The sequence below is a fragment of the Mercurialis annua genome, linkage group LG6 (genome assembly GCF_937616625.2).
Source record: "Mercurialis annua linkage group LG6, ddMerAnnu1.2, whole genome shotgun sequence".
Taxonomy (NCBI): domain Eukaryota; kingdom Viridiplantae; phylum Streptophyta; class Magnoliopsida; order Malpighiales; family Euphorbiaceae; genus Mercurialis; species Mercurialis annua.
In genome coordinates, this window is record NC_065575.1 from 5,145,872 (window position 1) to 5,166,434 (window position 20,563).

The window sequence follows — 20,563 nt, forward strand, 5'->3', positions numbered from 1 at the left end:
TTTACTAGTGAATTAGCCTGACAAGAATATATTGGTTATCTGTTTACCATAGTACAATAAAAATATTGGCTGAACTAGAAACATAGACTAATGACTAAAATACCCTCCATCCATTTTACTTGATTTTTAAAATAGAGCATTAAAGACTCTTCTAGAACATAGGTCTTAAATATTTAGATAAACAAAATTAGTGGTCTTATGTTCTCATTAAAAACAAAGGATTTAATGTATATATTTTATAATACAAGAACCTCAAGTCAAAAGAATAAAAGTGGAAGGACCTAAAATTGAATTATGCCTTAATAATACAATCTGAATGTGTAAAATGTGGCTATTGAAATCGGCCCCGTGACAAATCCTGACAAGAAAAAAAAAATCGAGCCCGTGATATGTCCTGACACGAGCTATCATAAAAAAAAATCCCAAAAAAGTGAAATGTCCTGAAACTTCAAAACGCAACGAAGAAAATATGTTCCACCAAATAAAACAAACACACAAAACAAGTTGAAGATACACAATAATTGTCTCGTCCCAATTTAATTAAAAATGATTTCCCTTTTTAATATCTAAGATTGATTGTTATTTCTATTTGTACAAAATAATTTAATTAATTTTCTTCCTAAATACCATGTTCGATACGGGACATTCTTACCTAAATCCGATCCATAAAAAAATCATAAACCTATCCAATGAGATGTTAGAAAAATGGCAACTTACAGAAACAACCAAGTTTTCCAATTATTTAACTTTTATACGGCTACTATTTTTCTATCTCTAAACTACTGTACACGGAGCATATTTTTTCTTTTATACGACTACTGTACACGGAGAGTGCTCCTCCGACGAGGAGTAAATCTGCTCCTCGCCTGAGGAGCACTGCTCCTCAACGAGGAGCTGTCCTCCTCGTAGGAGGAGCAGCGGAGCAGACCCTCATTTGGGTCTGCTCCTTTAATGGAAAAAATAAAAAAAATCAGTTTAAAAAACATTTGGTGAAAAAAAATATCCCGACAGCGGTTTCCGGTGGATGCGGTGGTTTCCAGTGAAATTTTAGCGGTTTCCGGTGTGAGTAGGGGGTTAAATTGATCTGGTTTTATATAGTTTAAGGGTGGTGATAACCACTCTCTTTGGGTGTTTTTGATATAAAAACGCAAGTTACGGATTAGTTTGACCAAAAAACAGTAGAAATAACTCTTTTGATATTTCGTGCCAGATTGAGGGGGTGAATTGATCCTTTATTCTAATTTATACAATCCAAATGTATAAAATGTGGGTCTTGAAATCGGCTCCATGAGAAATCCGTACAAGAAAAGTAGGGGTGTCAAAATGGGTTAGCGGGTCGTGTTCGTATCGTGTCGACCCACTCTGTTGACACGATTAGGGTCAACACGAACACGACCTATTTAACTAATTATGTCAAAATTCCCAACTCTAACATGACACAAATTTTAAACGAGTGACATGACACAAATTTTAAACGAGTGACATGACACGATACGATTAACACGTTAAGATAAACGGGTAACACGATTAACACAATTACACGGCTAACACGACACGACTAACACGACCCACTTAACATTTACAAAATTTTAAATCATATAAATATAATTTTAACCCCAAATTTATCAATCATTATTCAAATTATAAAATTTTAATATAATTAACTTTATTTATATATTAATTTAATTAATTTAATAATTTTATTCTTATCTTTATTTTTTATATTTATAACTATTTTATTTTTATATTATTATAAATAATATAATTTGTAAACGGGTTAGGTGGGTTAGATGGGTTTGCGAGTCAACCCGTGACACAATCCATTTATTTCGTGTCATAAAAAGGTTGGCATGTTTTCGACACGAACCCGCTAAACCTCAACTCGAATTTGCCAAACTTACGGATTATGCGAATCGTGTTATCGTGTCATGACCCATTTTGACACCCCTAAAGAAAAGCAATCGGCCCCGTGATAAATCCTTACAAGAGCAATCATGAAGTAGAAAACAAACAAATATCCCAAAATAGTGAATTGTCCTGAAACTTCAAAAGCAACCAAGAAAATATGTTCCACCAAATAAAACAAACATTAAAAGGATGCCACATAGACTTATTATGTGTGTACTAAATTAATTAATTAATTAGTATACAATATAGGTTAATAATCTAATAAGGTTTCATATTCAGATTTAATGATTTTTATTTTATATTAAAATATAAATATAAATTTAAAATCTGAAAAGAAAATCATTATAATTTTATCATTTAATTTTAATTTTTTTTGTTTAATTTCGAAATAATTTTCGTTAAAAAAAAAGAGAAAAATCTCATGAGGATGTTTTCAGAAAATTGGGGAGACGTTTACCAAAAACGTCCAGTTATTTTTATTTTTTTTAGTTAATTAAAAAAGAAAGAAAATAAAAAAAGAAAACATTACTTAATTATTTAGAAATGATATTTAGTAATATCATTTTTTATTAATAAAATAATTAAAAGTGCTATGATTATTAAGAGAGCGTCTTATTAACTACCATATTTTTTAAGATGAGTAATACTATGAGAAATTTTTAGGTAGACTCAATTTACCACATCATCCGTGCACTAACCTATCATATTATGACACATCATTAAAACAGTGACACTATCATAATTTTATTTTTTATTTTTTTACAGTTTTGAATAGTAATATTAATAGATTTAGTTCGCAGATGATGTGATACCTTTTTTGGAATACTAGATAAGGCAAGATGCACGTTGAAAATGCACAGTAATTGTACTTCTATAATTTAAAATCAAGACAAAAGGCTCACTTTAACTCCTGAGGTCATACCGAAAGAATTAATAAGACCTTAAGGTCGAAGGTAGCTCACTTTAGCCCCTGAAATTGTTCAAAATGGTTCACATCGCACCACCATTAGTTTCTTCCGTCTAAATGATGACGTGACCTTTAGAAAAGAATTCAAAAACATCCTTAATGTTTAAAATATTTACCAAATTTATATTTATGATTTTTAACCATTTTCAACCTCTTCTTCATTTAAATATATTTAATTAAATAATATTTAAAATTAAAATATTTATCGAAACAATCGAAACTCAATCAAACATTTCGAAACCTAATTAAACGTTTCGAAATTCAATCAAAACGATCAAAATTTAATTTAAATCTAATTCACCTACCCGCTACTACACACCAACACTTCTGTAAACTTCGGTAAAAAAATTCCAACCAAAACTCAAATAAAAAAATTAAAATAAAAAACTTTAATAAAAAACAATATTGTTTATTCTCCTTTTCTACCGACCGCCGAAATTTATTTCCGGCGATCTTCTCCGCCCTACTGTTCTTTCCATGGGAAGAACATGAAGAATCTTGTTCTTTCCATGGGAAGAACAGATTTGTTCTTCCCACTTGGGAAGAACTGTGACTGTTCTTCCCAAGTGGAAAGAACAGTTCATGTTCTATCATGGGGGAACAGCCGGCTGTTCTCCCATGGGAGATCCGGAGAAGACCGTCGGAAAAAAAATGTCCGGCGGTCGGTAGAAGGCAGTGAATTTTTTTTTTTTGAAAATAGACTCGAAAAGAAAATTGGTTGGTTTTATAAAACTTTGATTTTTATTTTAGTTAGTTTTTAATTAAATTTTCATTGGTTTAATTGAATTTTGATTTGTTTAATTGAATTTCGATTGTTTTAATAAATATTTTAATTTAAAATATTATTTAATTATTGATATTTAAATGAAGAAGAGGGTGAAAATGGTTTAAAAAAGTTATAAATAAAAAATTGGTAAGTCTTTTAAACGTTAAGGATGTTTTTGAACTTTTTTCATACGTGCCACGTCATTTTGGACAACTTCAGGGGTTAAAGTGAGCTACCTTCGAATTTAGAGTCTTATTAATTCTTTCGGTATGATCTCAGGGGTTAAAATGAACCTTTTGCCTTAAATCAACTTGTAAATTCGATATTCTATTTTTATCTATAAAACGCCATCATACTATTCTATTTTAACACATCACCTCAACAGAATCATTTACTTCCCCAAAGAAAACACAGAAGCAAAGAGCAGCAAGAGCAAGATGAAGAAAATTGTTGAAGTCTCCGATACAGAGGAGGCCGTGGCTATTTCCATGGCCAAATACACTGCTCATCTGTCCCATAAGTTCGCTAAAGAACGAGGCTATTTCACCGTCGTTTTATCCGGTGGTTATCTGATCAACTCCCTCAGGTACATTTTTTCAACTTTGACTGAGCTATACCTAAAATTTGGGTTTTCTTTTTAAAATTAGGGTTACTGATAATTTTATGGACGTTGGAATTTCAGGAAGTTGGTGGAACCTCCTTATATTAATTCCGTAGATTGGGCAAAATGGCATGTTTTTTGGTTGGATGAGAGGGTTGTGCCTTTGGATCATCCTGATAGCAACTATAAGTTGGCTTATGATGGTTTTCTCTCTAAGGTATACTATGATCGGTCCTAAATTTGATTTTGATTCTTGCTGTGAATAAATTTCTTGTTGTTTGGAGTTTATGATCATTATCAGTGAGCTTGTTTGGAGTTTATGATCGTTATAGCCCGGATTTGCCAGGCATGTGGGCCTGCGGGCAGTGAACGTGGCTTTGGCTCGGAGGAGTGAGTCCTTCGTCACAAAAAGAAAAAAAAACCCTTTTATGACTAGAAAAAAGTTGTTTATGAAAGAAACTCATTGAGTCTTCTGTTTTTGTATTTTGTTTTTAATTTCAAAAGCAATTTGAAACTCCGAAACCTTATATTTATAACCAATTCTTACAAAAAAAATATTGTTTTTCATTTCCTGTTTGTGACGATTCTCCTTTTGTCATTTGAGTTTCTATGCTACATAGAGTATAATTGATGTGTGTAAAATTGAAAATTGATAACTGAATATGTGATTGGAGGAGGATCTGATAAAATCATTTTCTTATGCGCTCGTAATGTGATACATTAAAACGGATACATTGAAACATTAGAAATGTATTTCTTTTTTTTATAAGAATAGGCTATAAATATGAAATTTATAAGCTTCATAAGCATCTTTTTGGAATAAAATTGTAACATTATCTGATATTGATCTTTTGGCAGGTACCAATTCCTTCAGAGAATATTTACCCCATTGATGGCACCCTTGCAGCAAAGGGTGCAGCTGAGGAAGCAGCTGACGATTACGAAAAGCGTCTCAAAGATTTGGTTAACAAGAAGGTGATAGATCTCTCATCCAGTGGATTTCCAAGGTTTGATCTGCAGCTCTTAGGAATGGGCCCAGACGGGCACGTAGCTTCTCTGTTTCCGGGGCATCCTCTGCTACAAGAAAAACAGAGATGGGTGACATTCATAAGAAACTCTCCGAAACTACCTCCGGTCAGAATCACCTTCACCTTCCCTGTCATCAACTCATCTGCATACGTTACGATGACAGTCGTCGGTCCTGGTGAAGTTGATGCAGTGGCTACGGCACTGGGAGAGAATCAAACTTATCCTCTGCTGCCTGTTCAAATGGTTGCTCCTGAGGTGGAATTGAAGTGGTTCTTGGACAAAGAAGCAACTTCAAAGCTGCCATAGAAATGCACAATATTATGAGTTGCTCACCTAATACTTAATAATAAGAGCAATTTCATGTTGTGGTATTTCTTGTTTGTGGCTCAGTCCATGTACTAGATTATGTAATAATAAACAAGTAGCAAGGCTTTCCTCCTTGTGTTTGATTATAATTAAGAAGATATAATTAAATGAAGTAGAGAATCTCGTAAAATATTACTAGTACAATAATTAAGAAGATATTAGCAAACTATTACAATTTTACTAGTACAATAATTGATTTAATTGTTCAATTTATTTTCTGTTTAGATTAAATCAAATATAAATGAAAAATATTACATTAACAAATTTTAGTTTATTTTTATATAATTTAGTAAATAAAAATAATTCTAAATAAATAATTATTATAATTTACTTATGTATTATTCATGTTTTTATTTATATTTGGAGTAATTTAAACCATAAATAAATTGAGCAGTTAAATCAACTTTATTTATATCAATTAAGTTGTTTTTACCTATAAAATGAATCATTTATTTCAGAAATTTTATCTTTTTTGCTAAAAAAATTAGTTCGCATGATCTTTTATGCTAAAAGTTAAAACTGAAAGGTAGTTAAATGAATTTATCCCCTTAAATAATTGTGGGAATAAAATCATAGTTTTAAAGAATTTCTAATAAGATTGTTGTACAGACGAAAATATAAGTCCACTTTAACTAATAAATGAGTCTATTTTCTTCATAAAATTACTTGTAACTACTAATGATTAACAATTTACAAAGGTATTCATCAAAAATTAATAATTTATAAAGGTCATTTATTCAAATATATTGTTATTGAATAACAAAAATGGAGTTGGTTTTTTAAAAATTAGTAAAGCATTAATTAAATTATTGTTAGAATGCACACATTTTATAATTTTATATTATTTTTATAGGAATGATCTTAATTTAGTAGTAAGTCTAAACTGAAAAGGGCCGGTTTTGAACCGGTTCAGCCCATGGCCAGGTGTACATAGAAGGTTAAATTATTGATAAAAATCTAAAATTTAAAGGTGATTGGCATCGCGGTAATTCTACCGTGTCATCTTCTTCAATGTGGTGATATTACTGAATTTAATCTTCTGACAGTCGCAATCGAAAAAATAAATAAAGATTTTAAAGAAGAGAATCCAAGAACATTGTCGAAACCCTAACCCTAGCCCACACGTCAATCATTTCCTCTACATCAAGGGAGAGAGAGAGGTGAAAAGGAAGGGCATTCCTCTCAATTTCTCTTGGATCCGAACGCATAATCAAGTATAGATGTTCAACGCCGCGAACAACCTAAATGGAATTCCTCACGCCGGCGGCGGTGGTTTTGGCGGAGGATTCTGGTGGGCTGTTGCAGCCCCTCAATCTAGAACAGCTGTTGCCGTCACTGCCTTCGCCGGAATCGCTGTCTTTGCCGCTATTTTCTACACTACCAGTAGGTAAATTCATTCTTAAAACGCTTGTAAATATGGCTTTTAATTATTTGTAGTGGCTTTATTTTATTAAAATTTACTAGCATTTGCGTATTTATGGCTCTTAAATTTCATTTGATAAATGAAATGATTGATGATTTAAAATTAAAATAATTGTAGGTTTCTTATTTATAGGCCTTCATGTTGAATTTTATTGAACTGCTTAAAATTTGGAGTAGGAATTTTTGAGAGCTAAACATCCAATTTTAAGAGTAAGCAAAGGTGTTACAAATAATGTCTCAATTTGCTATCTCTTGTTTTACCATTTTTAAATCTACTTATGGTAGTTCTTCTACATTGTAAGTGCTGGATTTATGCTACTTTATGAATGCTGCTGCTGATGATGATTGATGTTTCATTTCAGAGGCAATCTTAAATCACCTTGGTCCGGTAGGAAAAGAAAACATACCCTTTCTCCCGAGCAATGGAAAATTATGTTTACACCCGATGGGAAACTCATTGATGGTGGAGCGAAGTTTTTAAAAAAAGTTCGAAGCGGAGTGAGTAATATTTTTTTCCGTTCAATTATGTATTGCATGCTGTTTTATGCAACTTTTTATTACTAATTTTGATGTTTCTCTTATAGGGTATAGATCCGAGTATTAGAGCAGAAGTTTGGCCATTTCTTCTTGGAGTGTAAGCATGTTCTGACCTTATTTTTTGCTACGTTAGTGATTTCTTTGCTTCCTTATATTTCAGTTGTTTGTACATGCTTAATATCTTTTAGTAAGTATCACCATGTTTGAGGAGGTTTGATCCTTGGTATGTATGTGTAAAAGGATATAGATTCATTTCCTCATCAAAATACAATTAGCATTATTTAGGGTTTTATTTTGCTTATAATGTTCTAGCATGCAGAATTTATATCCTATCTGTTATTTTTTTTCATCTACCTTTGATCCCATGGTTTCTGCTTTCTACAAACCTACCTATCCTTTTCTTTTTCCATTTATGAGAGTGTTTCCTTGTGTGACAGAAATGGGCCATGTGCTGTTTTATTTTTATTCAGTTCTGCCATCATGCCATCATATTCTGCACTTTGTTTTACTTCTTATGTTCTCGAGTCTTAAACATTAAATTTCCTTATTACTGGATAATGGTGGTATAGAAGCATTTTGATTTATTTAGAGAATGCCATACTGACGTTTTTTTTCTCTCTTTCAACAGCTATGACTTGAACAGTTCCAAAGAAGAAAGGGATTCAATAAAAAGGCAAAAAAAGTATTTTTTCAAAGCTCATTCTAATTGTCAATTAATTGTTATAAGTTGTTGGCAAATCACCATAAGTTGGTTGATAGTTTGTTAGCGTTAATACAATGTTCTGTTTTTACGATTTTGGTTCTTATCCTCGTGCTTTCCTTTTACATTCTGTGCTTACAGGAAGGAATATGAGAAATTGCGTAAACAGTGTCAGCAATTACTCAAATTCTGCGAGGAAAGCTCTAAGTTGGATGACAGTGGTGAAGAAAGAAAAAACAAGGACGAAAGAAGTCTTGTCCAAGACACTGATTCTTCTGGTTATGAAGAAGATAGTGCCAGGGAATCTGTTTCCAATGATGAAAAAAGTCAAGATGTTGAAAAATCCGCTGATCCCTCCAGTACAGTATTGGAAGGCGATGATAATTCGGGGAAGCACGTCACAAGCACTGATTCCTCTGTGCCAAACAATGGCTCATCTGATTGTGACTCATCTGAAGTCATCGATCCAGCTTCTTCTTCTTCTATGGAGAGCAGAGAAGAGAATGAGCCTGATGCTTCTTCCAAAGAGAATATTTCTCCTTCTGCCAAATATGCCCCTGAAAATTTTAACACATGGCAGCGGATCATTCGTGTTGATGCAGTACGTGCCAATTCAGAATGGATACCTTACTCACCTTCTCAGGCTTCAGTATCAGAGGATAGAGCGCATTGTTTGGCTGAAGCTGTAGGGTTAAAGGACTATGATCACCTAGAACCCTGCCGAATTTTCCATGCTGCTCGCTTAGTCGCTATTCTTGAAGCCTACACTCTCTATGACCCTGAAATTGGATATTGTCAGGGCATGAGCGATCTACTTTCTCCAATTATTGCTGTAATGACAGAAGATGATGAGGCTTTCTGGTGTTTTGTGGGTTTCATGAAGAAGGCACGCCACAATTTTAGGCTCGACGAGGTTGGGATCCGGAGGCAATTGAATATTGTATCAAAGATTATCAAATGCAAAGACTCGCGCTTTTTCAGCCACTTGGAGAAGCTCCAGGCTGAGGATTGCTTTTTTGTTTACAGGATGGTGGTGGTGCTGTTTAGAAGGGAATTGTCTTTTGAACAAACGATTTGTCTGTGGGAAGTGATGTGGGCAGATCAGGCAGCCATCAGGGCTAAAATTGGTAAGTCAGCATGGAGCTTAATAAGACAGCGTGCACCGCCAACAGAGGATTTATTGCTATATGCCATTGCAGCTTCGGTGTTGCAGAGGAGGAAATTGATTATAGAGAAGTACTACAGCATGGATGAGATTTTGAGAGAGTGCAATAATATGACTGGGCAACTTGATGTGTGGAAGCTCTTAGACGATGCACATGAGTTGGTGGTCAATCTGCACGACAAAATAGAATCAACTTTATGAAGGGTGCTTTTCGAGCTTGTCTTATGTTGCACGGAAATGGAAACGCTGGATTGGGAAATGCGAAATGGAAAACAATGGAATTTAATTGTTTACAATGATAGGTCATCAATATAAAATCTTGGAGTTCGGACTTTCGGAAGCGTTTCCGAAAATGAAAATGAAATATGGAAGCGTAGGACTCGATAAGTTCCATGCAACATAGGAACATAGGCTTGCCTTCTACTTTATGCTTGATTCTTTATGTTTAAAGGAAATTCAGTACCTCTCAGGATGTTGTTCAAGACACGAATTCAAGAGGCAAATTCATTTCCAGTTGAGTTGCTCAGTGCTCGAATGATATATTTGACTGCTCGTCCGTTTTTAAGACGCAGCAGCGCCAATTCTCTATCATAGCATGTTAAACAGGTAGGGATTGATGAGCAACAATGTGTAAAGTATTGATGGTGGAACTATTCAACTAGGGCAGGATCACTTGCTTGTAGTTTGTGATTAGATTTAAGTTATTATGCAGCAATGCAATGTTGAAATATCCATTTCTGATATGCATAATGGTTGATTACAGCCTTACAGGCAACAATCGTGCTTATTCAAGCCTCTTGCCAATCAACAGTAGCACAAGTCCTTTTTTCAGCAGAAGATATGATATGATTGATAAAAAATTGACCGAGTTTTAAATTCAGACACTGTATCGGACTAGATAACTACAGCAAGCACGACATTTTGGCTATTTATTATGCCACCCAAAATAATCTATTGCATAAAATTCAAAAAATTAGAAAATTACAAGAAAACTCCATTAACAATTTTTTGTTTTTTTAGCAAAGGCTAAAACTTTCATTGATGAGAATGAAAATTATATAGATGAATGGCTTTTCAACAAATTAAAAGAACTATTTTAAAATAATGATGAGAGCTGTTAATACAGTCATTGATTAAGGCTTTTTCAATCATTAAAAGGTTATCCAAAACATATATAGTTCAAATTGAAAATATGATCTTAAAACCGTTTGATTTTTGAAGCTTCAAACTTTTCAAATCCCATCTTCAATATAGATCCATAAGTGATCTCCCAATTTTTAGATCTACAAGAACATAGATTTAAAGTTCGAACAGATCAAAAAGGAGATAAAAGACTTCAAAAGTTTATTCAATCAAAATAAAATTCAAACAAATCTGAGCTGTAAAATGTCTAAATCTGTAATTAATTTTTCAAAAGAAACGCAAAACAATTTCAGATTCGACGATGTCTTGTAAAAGTTTTACATTTAGAGACAAATTCACAACACAGCACTAAAAATTGATAATATATGGTGCGCTTAATTTCTTAAAAAAACCCCACCTTGCACTTGACCTTGTAAAAACATCATTTGTACCCAATTTTGGATTTTTATATTAAATCCCTGCCCAAAAGCATTAAATTGTACTTTTTTTAATTTGGAAAAGAGTTCAAAACATACGTTTCTATTTTAAAAAGTACAAACAAATCCTTAAACTTAAAAAATAATCAAATACATCCAAATAATTAATTAATTTTTTTAATTTTATAAAATAATAAAATAAATTAAAAAAAAATCCAGAACCAACGAGGAGCCGCCGCCGCCCCGCTCCTTCTCATTGGAGAAGGAGCAGCAGCTCTAGCTCCTTCTCCAACGAGCTGCTCCTTCTCCAAAAGTGAAGAAGGAGCGGCGGCCGCTCCTTCTCCAAAAGTGAAGAAGGAGCGGCCGCCGCTCCTTCTCTGATGAAAAGGAGCGGCGTCGGCTCCTAATAACTTTTTAAAAAAATTATGATATTTTTGTACTATTAATAACATTAATATCTAATTAGTATATAGATTAAAAATGAAAGATTGTTTTAATTTTTTTTCAAATGAAAAGAGTACAATTTAATACTTTTGGTAGAGATAAATCATAAAAACTCAAAATTAAGTACAAATGTGTTTTTACAAAGTCAGAGTATAAACGAAAAAAAATGCAAAGTGGGATTTTTTTAAAGAAATTAAGCCTATATGGTGAGGCACCGACAACCATTTATTTATTTTAAAATGTAAAAGTGTTGAAAAGAAAATTAAGGTAAAAATTATTATAGAAATTGAAATTGTCAACGGAAATAAAATATCAAAAACAATTATTTTCAATTAAATTGTGACAGAAAGGAAGTAAATCTGACGATTCAAACCAAGACTTGCGCTGTCCATCCGGTCAACCTCTTTATACAACCAAAATTTTGGTTGTTGCATTTTGACCGGTTCAGCGCACAGCCCTAGTTTAGTATGACAAATTCCAAGAAACAAATTATAATCAATAAAAGACCACAATATCAATGCTGCATTAGGAAAATCAAGAAAATAAGAACACTAATTGTCATCCATCGAAGAAAAAATAAGAACCCGCTTATGATCCGACAGACGCAACGAATGTCCTATAACCAATCAGAGTTCCATAATTTATTGTCCTAGTAAAATTTTTGACACAAGCCATTGCGGGAAAACTAGAAAGATAAATAAAGTTAAAAAACGCAACTCATTTGATCCACAGTAATCCCTTATAAAGTAAAGGGTACTGATATGTTCGTACGCCTAGTCTTTCTTGGTGTAGTGACGGACTGCGAATGCTAGGCCTAAGATTAAAAGAGGCACTAGAAACTGCAAGATCTTTATCAAAAACTCTGAACTCTTATCTTGATTGTAGCTGGTTTGTGGTTTAGGAATGTGAGTGCGTCTTTGAGGAAGACTGGTTGAATCAATTTCACCGATGTAGTATTTTTCCATCATGTCTCTGGCAGAATCACTATGACCCACGTCTTCAAAATCATTTGTAGCGTCTTTTCCTGCAATCAGCAAGAGCCATGAATAATCTCAAGCAAGGCGTTGTTCGGGTTGGTTGAAGATGATATACTACAAATATGAAATTACCAGTTGAGGACAATAAAACATCATCTCCCCCAGGATGATCATCCATGAACGGGGTGACATCATAAACCTGAATACAGAATGACGATGAAAAAACATTCAATAAATCAATAAAACAAAAAGTACTATAAACTATCCAGGCATTTGTGAGCACTGCATGTCACGGGCGTATCATACAATCAATCTCATGCTAATTGAACAGAACAAACCGCGAAAGATCCACATTTGATGGAAAGAAAACAAAAGGTAAATGATTCCTGTTTACACATTAAGAATTAAACATGAGCGTTTGGTAATGAAATGAGAAGTTCCGCTACTTTTCCATCACCATTGATCTGTCTGCAAGTGTAACTTACCATTACCAGTCAATCAATAATGTTTCAAAGGCATCCCAATTATTTATGCATATAAAATATCATATGATTAGTCAGAACAATGTTGAGTCATCTATTGACACAAAACAGCGACAGTGGGCCCCAAGGGATCATTCAGCAGAAACTGAAATTATACTATTATTTTATGGTATGAGCTATACACATAATACAAACCAAATTGAATGACGATTTATTCATAGTTATATTTTGATTACAAATCCTTTGTCTTCCACGGCCAATACAAAAGTTTGCCAATGAGAGAACCAAAAAATAAGTTGGTCACGGTTTTATGTAGTGAGTCAAAATAGTGAAGTGTGCTGCGAGTACTCTGTGGTTGTGCAAAGGTCACAAGCTAGACCTTGCTGAGTTTCATGCTTGTATCCATTTTGCATTAAAAATTGGGCATAATGTCTTAAGATGCTAACAATACTTTCAAGATCGTCACATTAATGGCGATATTTAAAACTTATTCGAATTTCCTAACAGGTCAGCCACTAACCGAAACAAACTTCATTTAGACAACAAAATGACATTTTATACATGAAAAGGTTATAAAAACAGATGAAAACATGACTTAAAAATAAAATATGCCTAAGATCTCTTTCTAATGAATGGAAATTAGACAGTCAAAAGTTTCTGAAGAAAATAAAATAAAAAGGAATTCAATTCAACATTAGAATCTAAAGAAATACAAACCTTTCCGGAAATAACAAGCCAACAATCTTTGAGCTTGTTGTGGTTTGCAACCTCATCATATGACAGAATCTTCGGATCTGACGCCATTGAAAATCCTGAATACACAAACAATTTAATTTCTATAACATAGAATTAAACATATAAACACACCAATACAAATCAAATTAACAAAAAAAGGGATCTAAATCAACCAAATAACAAAATTAATACCAATCACAGAGACGGAGAACACAAGAAAAATAAAAGGGCAACAGAAAAGATTAAAAATTTATGGATTAAAAGCGAAGAAAATCAAGAATTGTGAAAAGGGTGAACCTGCTAGAGAGAAGATTTTAGAGAAATGGAACTCTTGGTTTCTTGTTTTTGTCAGCAGCTTATTTCTCAAAAACTGTTATTCGGCTACTTCCAAGCATTTATTTGCCAAAATTCTTCAAAAGCTAGGCGTTATGACTTTTCTTTAATTTACTATTTTGTCCATAGCTGACTAGGGGTACTATGGTCATTATTTTTGCTCACTTTTCTTGCCATAAAATACTTATAATGCACCGTTGATATTTAAAAAAAAAAGAATAGGCACTATTGATATTTATTAGAAAAAGGGCACTATTGATGTTTATAAAAAAAACACTGTTATTAGTTTGGTAATTTAGTGGCTTGGAAAGAAGTATGCAAGATGAAAAGCGAAGAAGGTTTAGGGGTGAAAGATATTGCTTTCTGGAATAAAATTGCTATTATGAAACATATATAGAAATCGATTGATGTTAGAGAATCTTTCTGAGCTTAGTGAGTTGCCAAGAATAAACTGAAGATGTTAAGTTTTTGGGGAATTACAAAGCCATTAATAGCTAGCTGGAGTTGGAGGAACTTGATCAAGTTGAGGCAAGACATTAAAGGTTGGTTTGAGCACAAGTTGGGGAAGGGGGAATTGTCTTTCTGGCATGATCCATGGCTAAAAGGCAAAGTCATTACTGAGCTGTTTCCTAACACTGTTATTGATGAGTTTGACATTCCAAAACATGCTAAAGTGAAAAATATTGTGGGGGGGGGGGGGGGGGGGGGCGATTGCCTGACCCAATGACACTCAAATTGAAATTTCTTGGAATATGATAAAAGTGATAAAGGAAACTCTTGACTTAAGTTTCTTCCTATTCTATACCAATATTTCCTCCTTAGGTTAAACTATTTAGTCTCCTGTAATGTTGTAATTAAATTCCTTTTTAGAATAGTTTTCCTATTTCAATCAATTTGGATACTGAGGATAGTATTACCTGGTAGCATAATGCTTCAGGCAAGTTCTCGGTTAGCTCAGCCTGGAAGTGTTTCAGACATGAGCATACTAAAGTAATTTGGTGGAGAAATGGAGTCCAGGGTACATTCCTAAGCATAGTTTCATAGCATGGCTTGCCATTAAAGGAAAGCTGAGAACTAGAGACAAGTTGAAATCATGGGGCTGTGTTGATGATGATGGCTGTGTGTTATGTAATATTGGAACAGAATCTTTAGAACACTTATTTTTTAATTGCAGGGTGTCTTCTGTTGTGCTGAGAAATATCTTGTGTCAACAGAATCTATCAAATATGGAGAGGAAGAAACAAACCCATTTTTCGAAGGTGTATGACATTTTGAAATCTATTCGACAAAATATACTTCTGAAGCTATTTTCCAAAAAGAATAGCTCTGAGATGTTTATACAATTATATCATAGATGGCATAGTATAAATTAGTTGGGTCGTTGGTGACCAAATTGTGTATTTTTTAGTTAGCTTGTTTGAGCTGGTGTTGTGGATCGTTTTTTAGCTTTAATATAATCTCTCGTACCTTTTACCAAAAAAAGGCACTATTGATATTAAATAAATAAACTTTATCATTTAAAAATATTTCATTTTTTAATATTTTTTTATAGTCCTATCGTTTTAAATCTTCAATTTTAACTTATTTTTTAATTTTCAATTTCAATTGTAACCATTTGTTAAAATTGTAGTAATAAAAAAATTCAACAAAAATTTATGAATAAATGTGATTTAAGGTGGTAGTTATGAATCGATAATTAGGATTTCGTATGGTTTATGTATACGGTTATATGTATTTTTATTCTATTGTTTTATTAATGTTTACTAGTAAATGTACAAACTCACTAGTTTTAACTAACGTTTTAAAGTTGAACCATTTTCAGGTATTGGTTCACGTTTTTGAGATTGATTTCCGACTTTGTTATTTACGGAAATATTTTTGGAATCTTTAAGTTGTAGTCTTCTTACTTCTAGTAGATCCGTAGTAGCAGTAATAGTGTATTAGCAGTCTGGCGTCTCGACCGCTAGGTATATTTTCAATGATATCTATCAGTGCCGGAACCAGGACTCCAATTTAGGAGGGTCGGAATTTTTACATTCGGCTATTTAAAAAAATAAGCGGTTGTAAAAAAATTTAAATGTGTAAATTTTTAGTTGTAGAGGCAGTTTTAACCGCTCCTAACACATGTAAGGGCGGCTATAACCGCCCTTACCTGAAAATTCCAAAAATCTGTTTTTTTTTAAATTTTTTTTCCGGTAAAGAGGGTCGGCCGACCCTCTTCGACCCTCCCTAGTTCTGTCCCTGATATCTATCATTTACTTTTATTTACATTTAGCATGTTTTCTGACATTCGTGTTTACATGAAGTGATTTTTTATGGTAAGTAAAGTATGATTTGAAAAACATAAAGAGCGCGATAAGTGAATTTAAGAAAGATATATGCACGAATCGGAAAAATTAATATCATTTATTGGTAATGAGGCACGTGTAACAAAGAAAAATAAAATCGGACTGTTTTTCATACATAACGTGATAATAATTGACGAAAGAGAGAGAAATAAATTTTAAATATGGTTAAATTTGATATAACAGGTTATGCATAGTACGTGGAGTCGATAAATCTTTAAGCTTAATGAAATGGAATCATTTTTTTTTAAGAAAAGAAGTAAAAGTTCTCTCTCAAAATTTTTCTTCCTTCTCTTTAAAAATTTCTTCTCCATTTTCATATTTTGAATGGGGGGAGAAGGTGATTTCCGTTTAATCGGAAATTACCTCCTCTCCGCCCATAAATAATATATACTCCCTCTGTCCCATTTTAATTGAACATATTTTCTATTTTAAGTGTCTCATTCTAATTAACAATTACTATTTATAGATTATTTTTCACACTACTTTTCTCTTTTTACCCTCTTCAATTAATGCATTTAGAAAGCATATTTTTAAAAAGTTGTGATGCATTTAATGTAACGTGAGGATATAAAAGTAATGTTACTAAAATTTCTTAAATAATGTGCAATTGAAATTTTCTCAATTAGAATGAGACGGAGGGAGTACTACATAGTTTACTCTTATTTTCAATAAGACCTCTTCGATTTGAAGACTATCGCTCCGGTAAGGATCTTATCTTCTTTTGTAAGAATTTCTTTGTATTTTGTAGAATTTTGTGGCTTGATTTCTTAGATCGTTGAAGAATTTTTAGCGATTGTTCGAACTTTCGAGGTAATCTCTTGTAGATCTACGATTTGAAAACTATTAATCTATCTTATTAGAATTTCATTGACAAATATGATCGGAAATACAAACTTTCAAGGAACAAGCGGGTCGTGTATGGTCGGTCTATCGGAGTAAAGGGCATATCCAAGTCCCGCTTCAACGGAAGTCTTGCTTCTCGTTGCGTCAAAAATTTATACAGAATCTATGGCTAGATTTGCCGCTCTTTCGATTTACTTAGCTTGTATGATAGTTTTGTTAGTTTTCTAGATCTATTAATTGAAAGATCATATTTTAGTTTTGTGATATGACTTTCTTTATGTATTTTAATCTTGATTAATTGGACTCTAACTAAAGGAATCATTTTTTGTCCAAAAAAATCAAGACTAGCAAGTTACAATTTTACCCAGAATTGTGCTCAGTTGACAAAGGGTAGTTTGGTGTAAACCATTTTTGTGGTACCAATGCTGAAAGAGAAGATGGGCCAACAAAATGCAAAGTCGTAAGGTAAATTGTGGCGTGCTCGGCGAGTCAGTGTCATATCAGATTCTTGATGACTTTTTGGAGGTAAAAGTAAAAACTATTGTAATTTGTAAGTTTAAAAAAAGGGTCCAAATATTACAGTAAATTAAAATTTATACAAAAATCACTTGAAAGTTAAATGTTTTGGACAATTAAATTTAAATCTAATGGAACTTTAGGTAGAGGAAATTAGGCCCAGCACCACCAAAAGTCTATTTAATCTCACTTTCACGGACACGCATCTTTTCTTGCAAACATACCTCACGCATTTTCTTCCTATATTTTTTACATTTATATTTGATTTCTTTACCGTCGAAGATATTGAAAAATACGATTAAGCTTAAATAAGGCAATAACAGTCTTATTCCTCTTATATCAAAACTGTTAATGCTTAGTGGAGATTTTAAGTGGGTTTCGTTTTCTTTTCATGTTAAGTGATTTTTATATTTTTTATTTCAATTTTGTTTATGCTGTAAAGGTGTAATCTTCTTGTGGGTTAGATTTTTCTTTTGGGATTGTTTGCTTTTGAATTCTTTGTTATTTATTCAACCCGATGAATTATAATTTTAAGTTTTACTGGTCTATATTTTATTATAGAATTTCATGTTTAGAGTTTTCTAGAGCTTTTCTATATAGATCTCTTTTACACATTCCCATAATTTTTATTTTTGAATGCTTAAAAATGGATTGCTTCCTAATAGTTATTTTTTTTTGTTTCTCTTTAAGCTGCTTGTGCCAATCCGGAAAGAAATGTCACGACAGCTTGAAGAATGAGGTTGAATGTGTTTTGTCAATGCAAAACTCATTGATATATTTTTATAGCTGTTATAGGAAAATTGCTAAGAAGGTGTTTGATGAAATGTCACAGAGAAAACAGAAATCTCAAAAAGTATTTATGTGTTTCAAGTTAAGGTTAATACACTCTCAAAATGTATCAAAGTGTTTATTATATAATTTTGAAGTTATGGTTGATACACTATAAAAAATATATTTATGTAAACTAATATTAGTTTATATTTATATTAAATTTGTAGTAAATATTTTTATAAACTAAAAGGAACTTTGTTATATAAACTTTTAGATCATAAACAAATAACTTTATGTTGAAGATAACCGATAATATTAACTAATTAAAATTCACATTTATAAAAAGTAGTTTGTTTTTCCTAGTAACTTGAAAATGAATCGATAGTAATTTTATTTTTTTAAAAGTTAGAAGAGGTTTACTAATAGATTATCCAATGCTTACAAAATTTCATTCATAAGTAATATATTATGTATTATTATACGATCATTGCACGTTTACTGTTACAAAAATTTCCAAAAAAGTTTACTAATAGGTTTCCTAATATTCACCAATAGTAAATCAAATTGTGTAAGTATATTTTTTTACTATAATTTTGCTAATAGAATATTAAGTGTTTACTAACAGGTTATCCAATGGTAATTAATAGATATCAAAACGATTCACCAATAATAACACTTTATATCAATATACTATACTATTAAGTACCCAGAGTTTTAAAAAAAGTTTCATAATAAGTCTCCAAATATTCACTGATAATAAAACAATATTTAAATCGGAAAACTATTGTTTTACGTTTGTTAATAGGTTACTAAAGATTTACTAAATGGTTATCAAATATTTTTACTGATAGGTCACACTTTCAACTATTAGGTAACCCAAAGATAACCAATAAACATCACTAAAGTTTTCTAATAGGTTTCCAAAAGTTAACCAATAAAGCTTATTTTACAATTATTTAATATTGCTATAGATTTAATTCAAATTGTATTGATAGATTACCAAATGTCAATTACAATTAGTAGACCATTATATTGTTGTTTGTATATGATATAAAGGTTTATCAAAAGTTTACTATTAGGTTACCAAATAGTTACCAATAACACACTTTTTGATGTAGGAAAAAAATTAAGAGCATGAAGTCACAACTCAATAAAACTTTTCGTTCCAATGATGCTACAACAGAAATATCCAAATGGAAAAAAAAATGGAGTCTCCACCTGAAAGAGAAAAATCAAACCCGTTATGTTTTGTGATTTTATTTTGTATTTTAAAGTTGTAATGATTTTGTTGTTGGTTTACCAATGGTCTACTAATAGTATACCAATAAATTCAATTTCAGTAATACTGTTAGCAAACCTTGAGCTGATCGTTGGTAAATTTATAATTAATTTTTTACGATGTTCTTAATTTTTTTATATAATTTTTTTCACTTGTGTATCTGTAATGATTTTGTTGTTGGTTAATCAATTGTTTACTAATGGTACACCAATAATTTTAATAAATAGTAATAATTTATTTTAATATTTTATAATTTAAAAAACAAAAAATAGTGATTTGATTTTTAAGTAAACCGATAGTAGACCATTAGTAAAAGTGGTCCATAATTGCAAAATTGGAAAGTTTATGTTAAATATGTCAAAATAAAAAAATTATATTAAATACCAAAAACACTCAAAAGTTAGTGATTTTGGGTGCATTTATAAGTCTAAATTTTATAGTTATTTATTCAATTTAAGTAAATCCATGGTGAACTTTTGATAAACTTAATGTAAAATATTGAAATTTAATTTCGTATATTTTAATAAAGTTAATGGAAAACTGGTAGTAAACTAAGCGAAATAGTTTAGTATAATTTTGTAATTTCAAAAATAAATTAATAGTAGAATTACTATTTTTAGTAAACTAAAAGTAAAATGAGAGTAAGTTAATAGTAAGCTTGATATAAAAAATAAAATTGGATATTAGAAAACAACTAATTATCAATTAAACTGCAGAATAACTAATTAATACTAATTATTAATTACGTCACAATAATTTATTATAGCTTTATGATTTCGAAAGTAAACAATAATGAATGTATTTTTAGTAAATTA

General features: G+C 31.7%; 4 protein-coding genes across 5 annotated transcripts; 3 read left to right on the forward strand and 1 right to left on the reverse strand.

Moving 5' to 3' along the window:
• Positions 1-3,958: 3,958 nt before the first annotated feature.
• LOC126687474 (probable 6-phosphogluconolactonase 4) lies at positions 3,959-5,749 on the forward strand (the record flags this gene model as incomplete). The annotated part of the gene is made up of 3 exons (XM_050382037.1): positions 3,959-4,227; positions 4,324-4,459; positions 5,101-5,749. Coding segments are annotated over 3 exons (882 nt in total), but the record flags the coding sequence as incomplete, so codon positions are not given.
• An 859-nt stretch (positions 5,750-6,608) lies between these two features.
• Positions 6,609-10,239, forward strand: LOC126687354 (rab GTPase-activating protein 22-like). 2 transcript variants are annotated; one of them, XM_050381895.1, is made up of 5 exons: positions 6,609-7,024; positions 7,422-7,557; positions 7,644-7,693; positions 8,225-8,278; positions 8,438-10,239. In XM_050381895.1, the coding sequence occupies exons 1-5, from the start codon at positions 6,858-6,860 to the stop codon at positions 9,660-9,662; spliced, it is 1,632 nt and encodes a 543-aa protein (XP_050237852.1). In that variant the 5' UTR covers positions 6,609-6,857; the 3' UTR covers positions 9,663-10,239. The 2 variants fall into 2 exon arrangements, with proteins under 2 accessions (XP_050237852.1, XP_050237854.1); XM_050381897.2 differs by having other exon boundaries at positions 6,928-7,020.
• A 1,729-nt stretch (positions 10,240-11,968) lies between these two features.
• Positions 11,969-14,063, reverse strand: LOC126653641 (cytochrome b5). Its single transcript, XM_050347577.2, has 4 exons — positions 13,956-14,063; positions 13,641-13,735; positions 12,574-12,640; positions 11,969-12,488 (listed from the first exon to the last, which is right to left on the reverse strand). Exons 2-4 carry the CDS (start codon positions 13,725-13,727, stop codon positions 12,238-12,240), a joined length of 405 nt encoding a protein of 134 aa, XP_050203534.1. The 5' UTR covers positions 13,728-13,735; positions 13,956-14,063; the 3' UTR covers positions 11,969-12,237.
• Positions 14,064-14,448: 385 nt separating this feature from the next.
• LOC126687475 (uncharacterized) lies at positions 14,449-15,364 on the forward strand. The gene is made up of 3 exons (XM_050382038.1): positions 14,449-14,664; positions 14,862-14,901; positions 15,009-15,364. Exons 1-3 carry the CDS (start codon positions 14,449-14,451, stop codon positions 15,362-15,364), a joined length of 612 nt encoding a protein of 203 aa, XP_050237995.1.
• The last annotated feature ends 5,199 nt before the right edge of the window (positions 15,365-20,563 follow it).

Excerpts from the sequence above, each read along its gene's own strand:
- LOC126687354 (XM_050381895.1), top strand. The coding sequence starts at position 6,858 with ATGTTCAACGCCGCGAACAACCTAAATGGAATTCCTCACGCCGGCGGC. Across the intron at positions 7,694-8,224 it reads TGGCCATTTCTTCTTGGAGT|CTATGACTTGAACAGTTCCA; the intron begins GTAAGCATGTTC and ends CTCTTTCAACAG. Across the intron at positions 8,279-8,437 it reads TCAATAAAAAGGCAAAAAAA|GAAGGAATATGAGAAATTGC; the intron begins GTATTTTTTCAA and ends CTGTGCTTACAG.
- LOC126687475 (XM_050382038.1), top strand. The coding sequence starts at position 14,449 with ATGTTAAGTTTTTGGGGAATTACAAAGCCATTAATAGCTAGCTGGAGT. Across the intron at positions 14,665-14,861 it reads ACATTCCAAAACATGCTAAA|AATAGTTTTCCTATTTCAAT; the intron begins GTGAAAAATATT and ends ATTCCTTTTTAG. Across the intron at positions 14,902-15,008 it reads CAATTTGGATACTGAGGATA|GGTACATTCCTAAGCATAGT; the intron begins GTATTACCTGGT and ends AATGGAGTCCAG.
- LOC126653641 (XM_050347577.2), bottom strand. The coding sequence starts at position 13,727 with ATGGCGTCAGATCCGAAGATTCTGTCATATGATGAGGTTGCAAACCAC. Across the intron at positions 12,641-13,640 it reads GGCTTGTTATTTCCGGAAAG|GTTTATGATGTCACCCCGTT; the intron begins GTTTGTATTTCT and ends TTCTGTATTCAG. Across the intron at positions 12,489-12,573 it reads TGTTTTATTGTCCTCAACTG|GAAAAGACGCTACAAATGAT; the intron begins GTAATTTCATAT and ends TGCTGATTGCAG.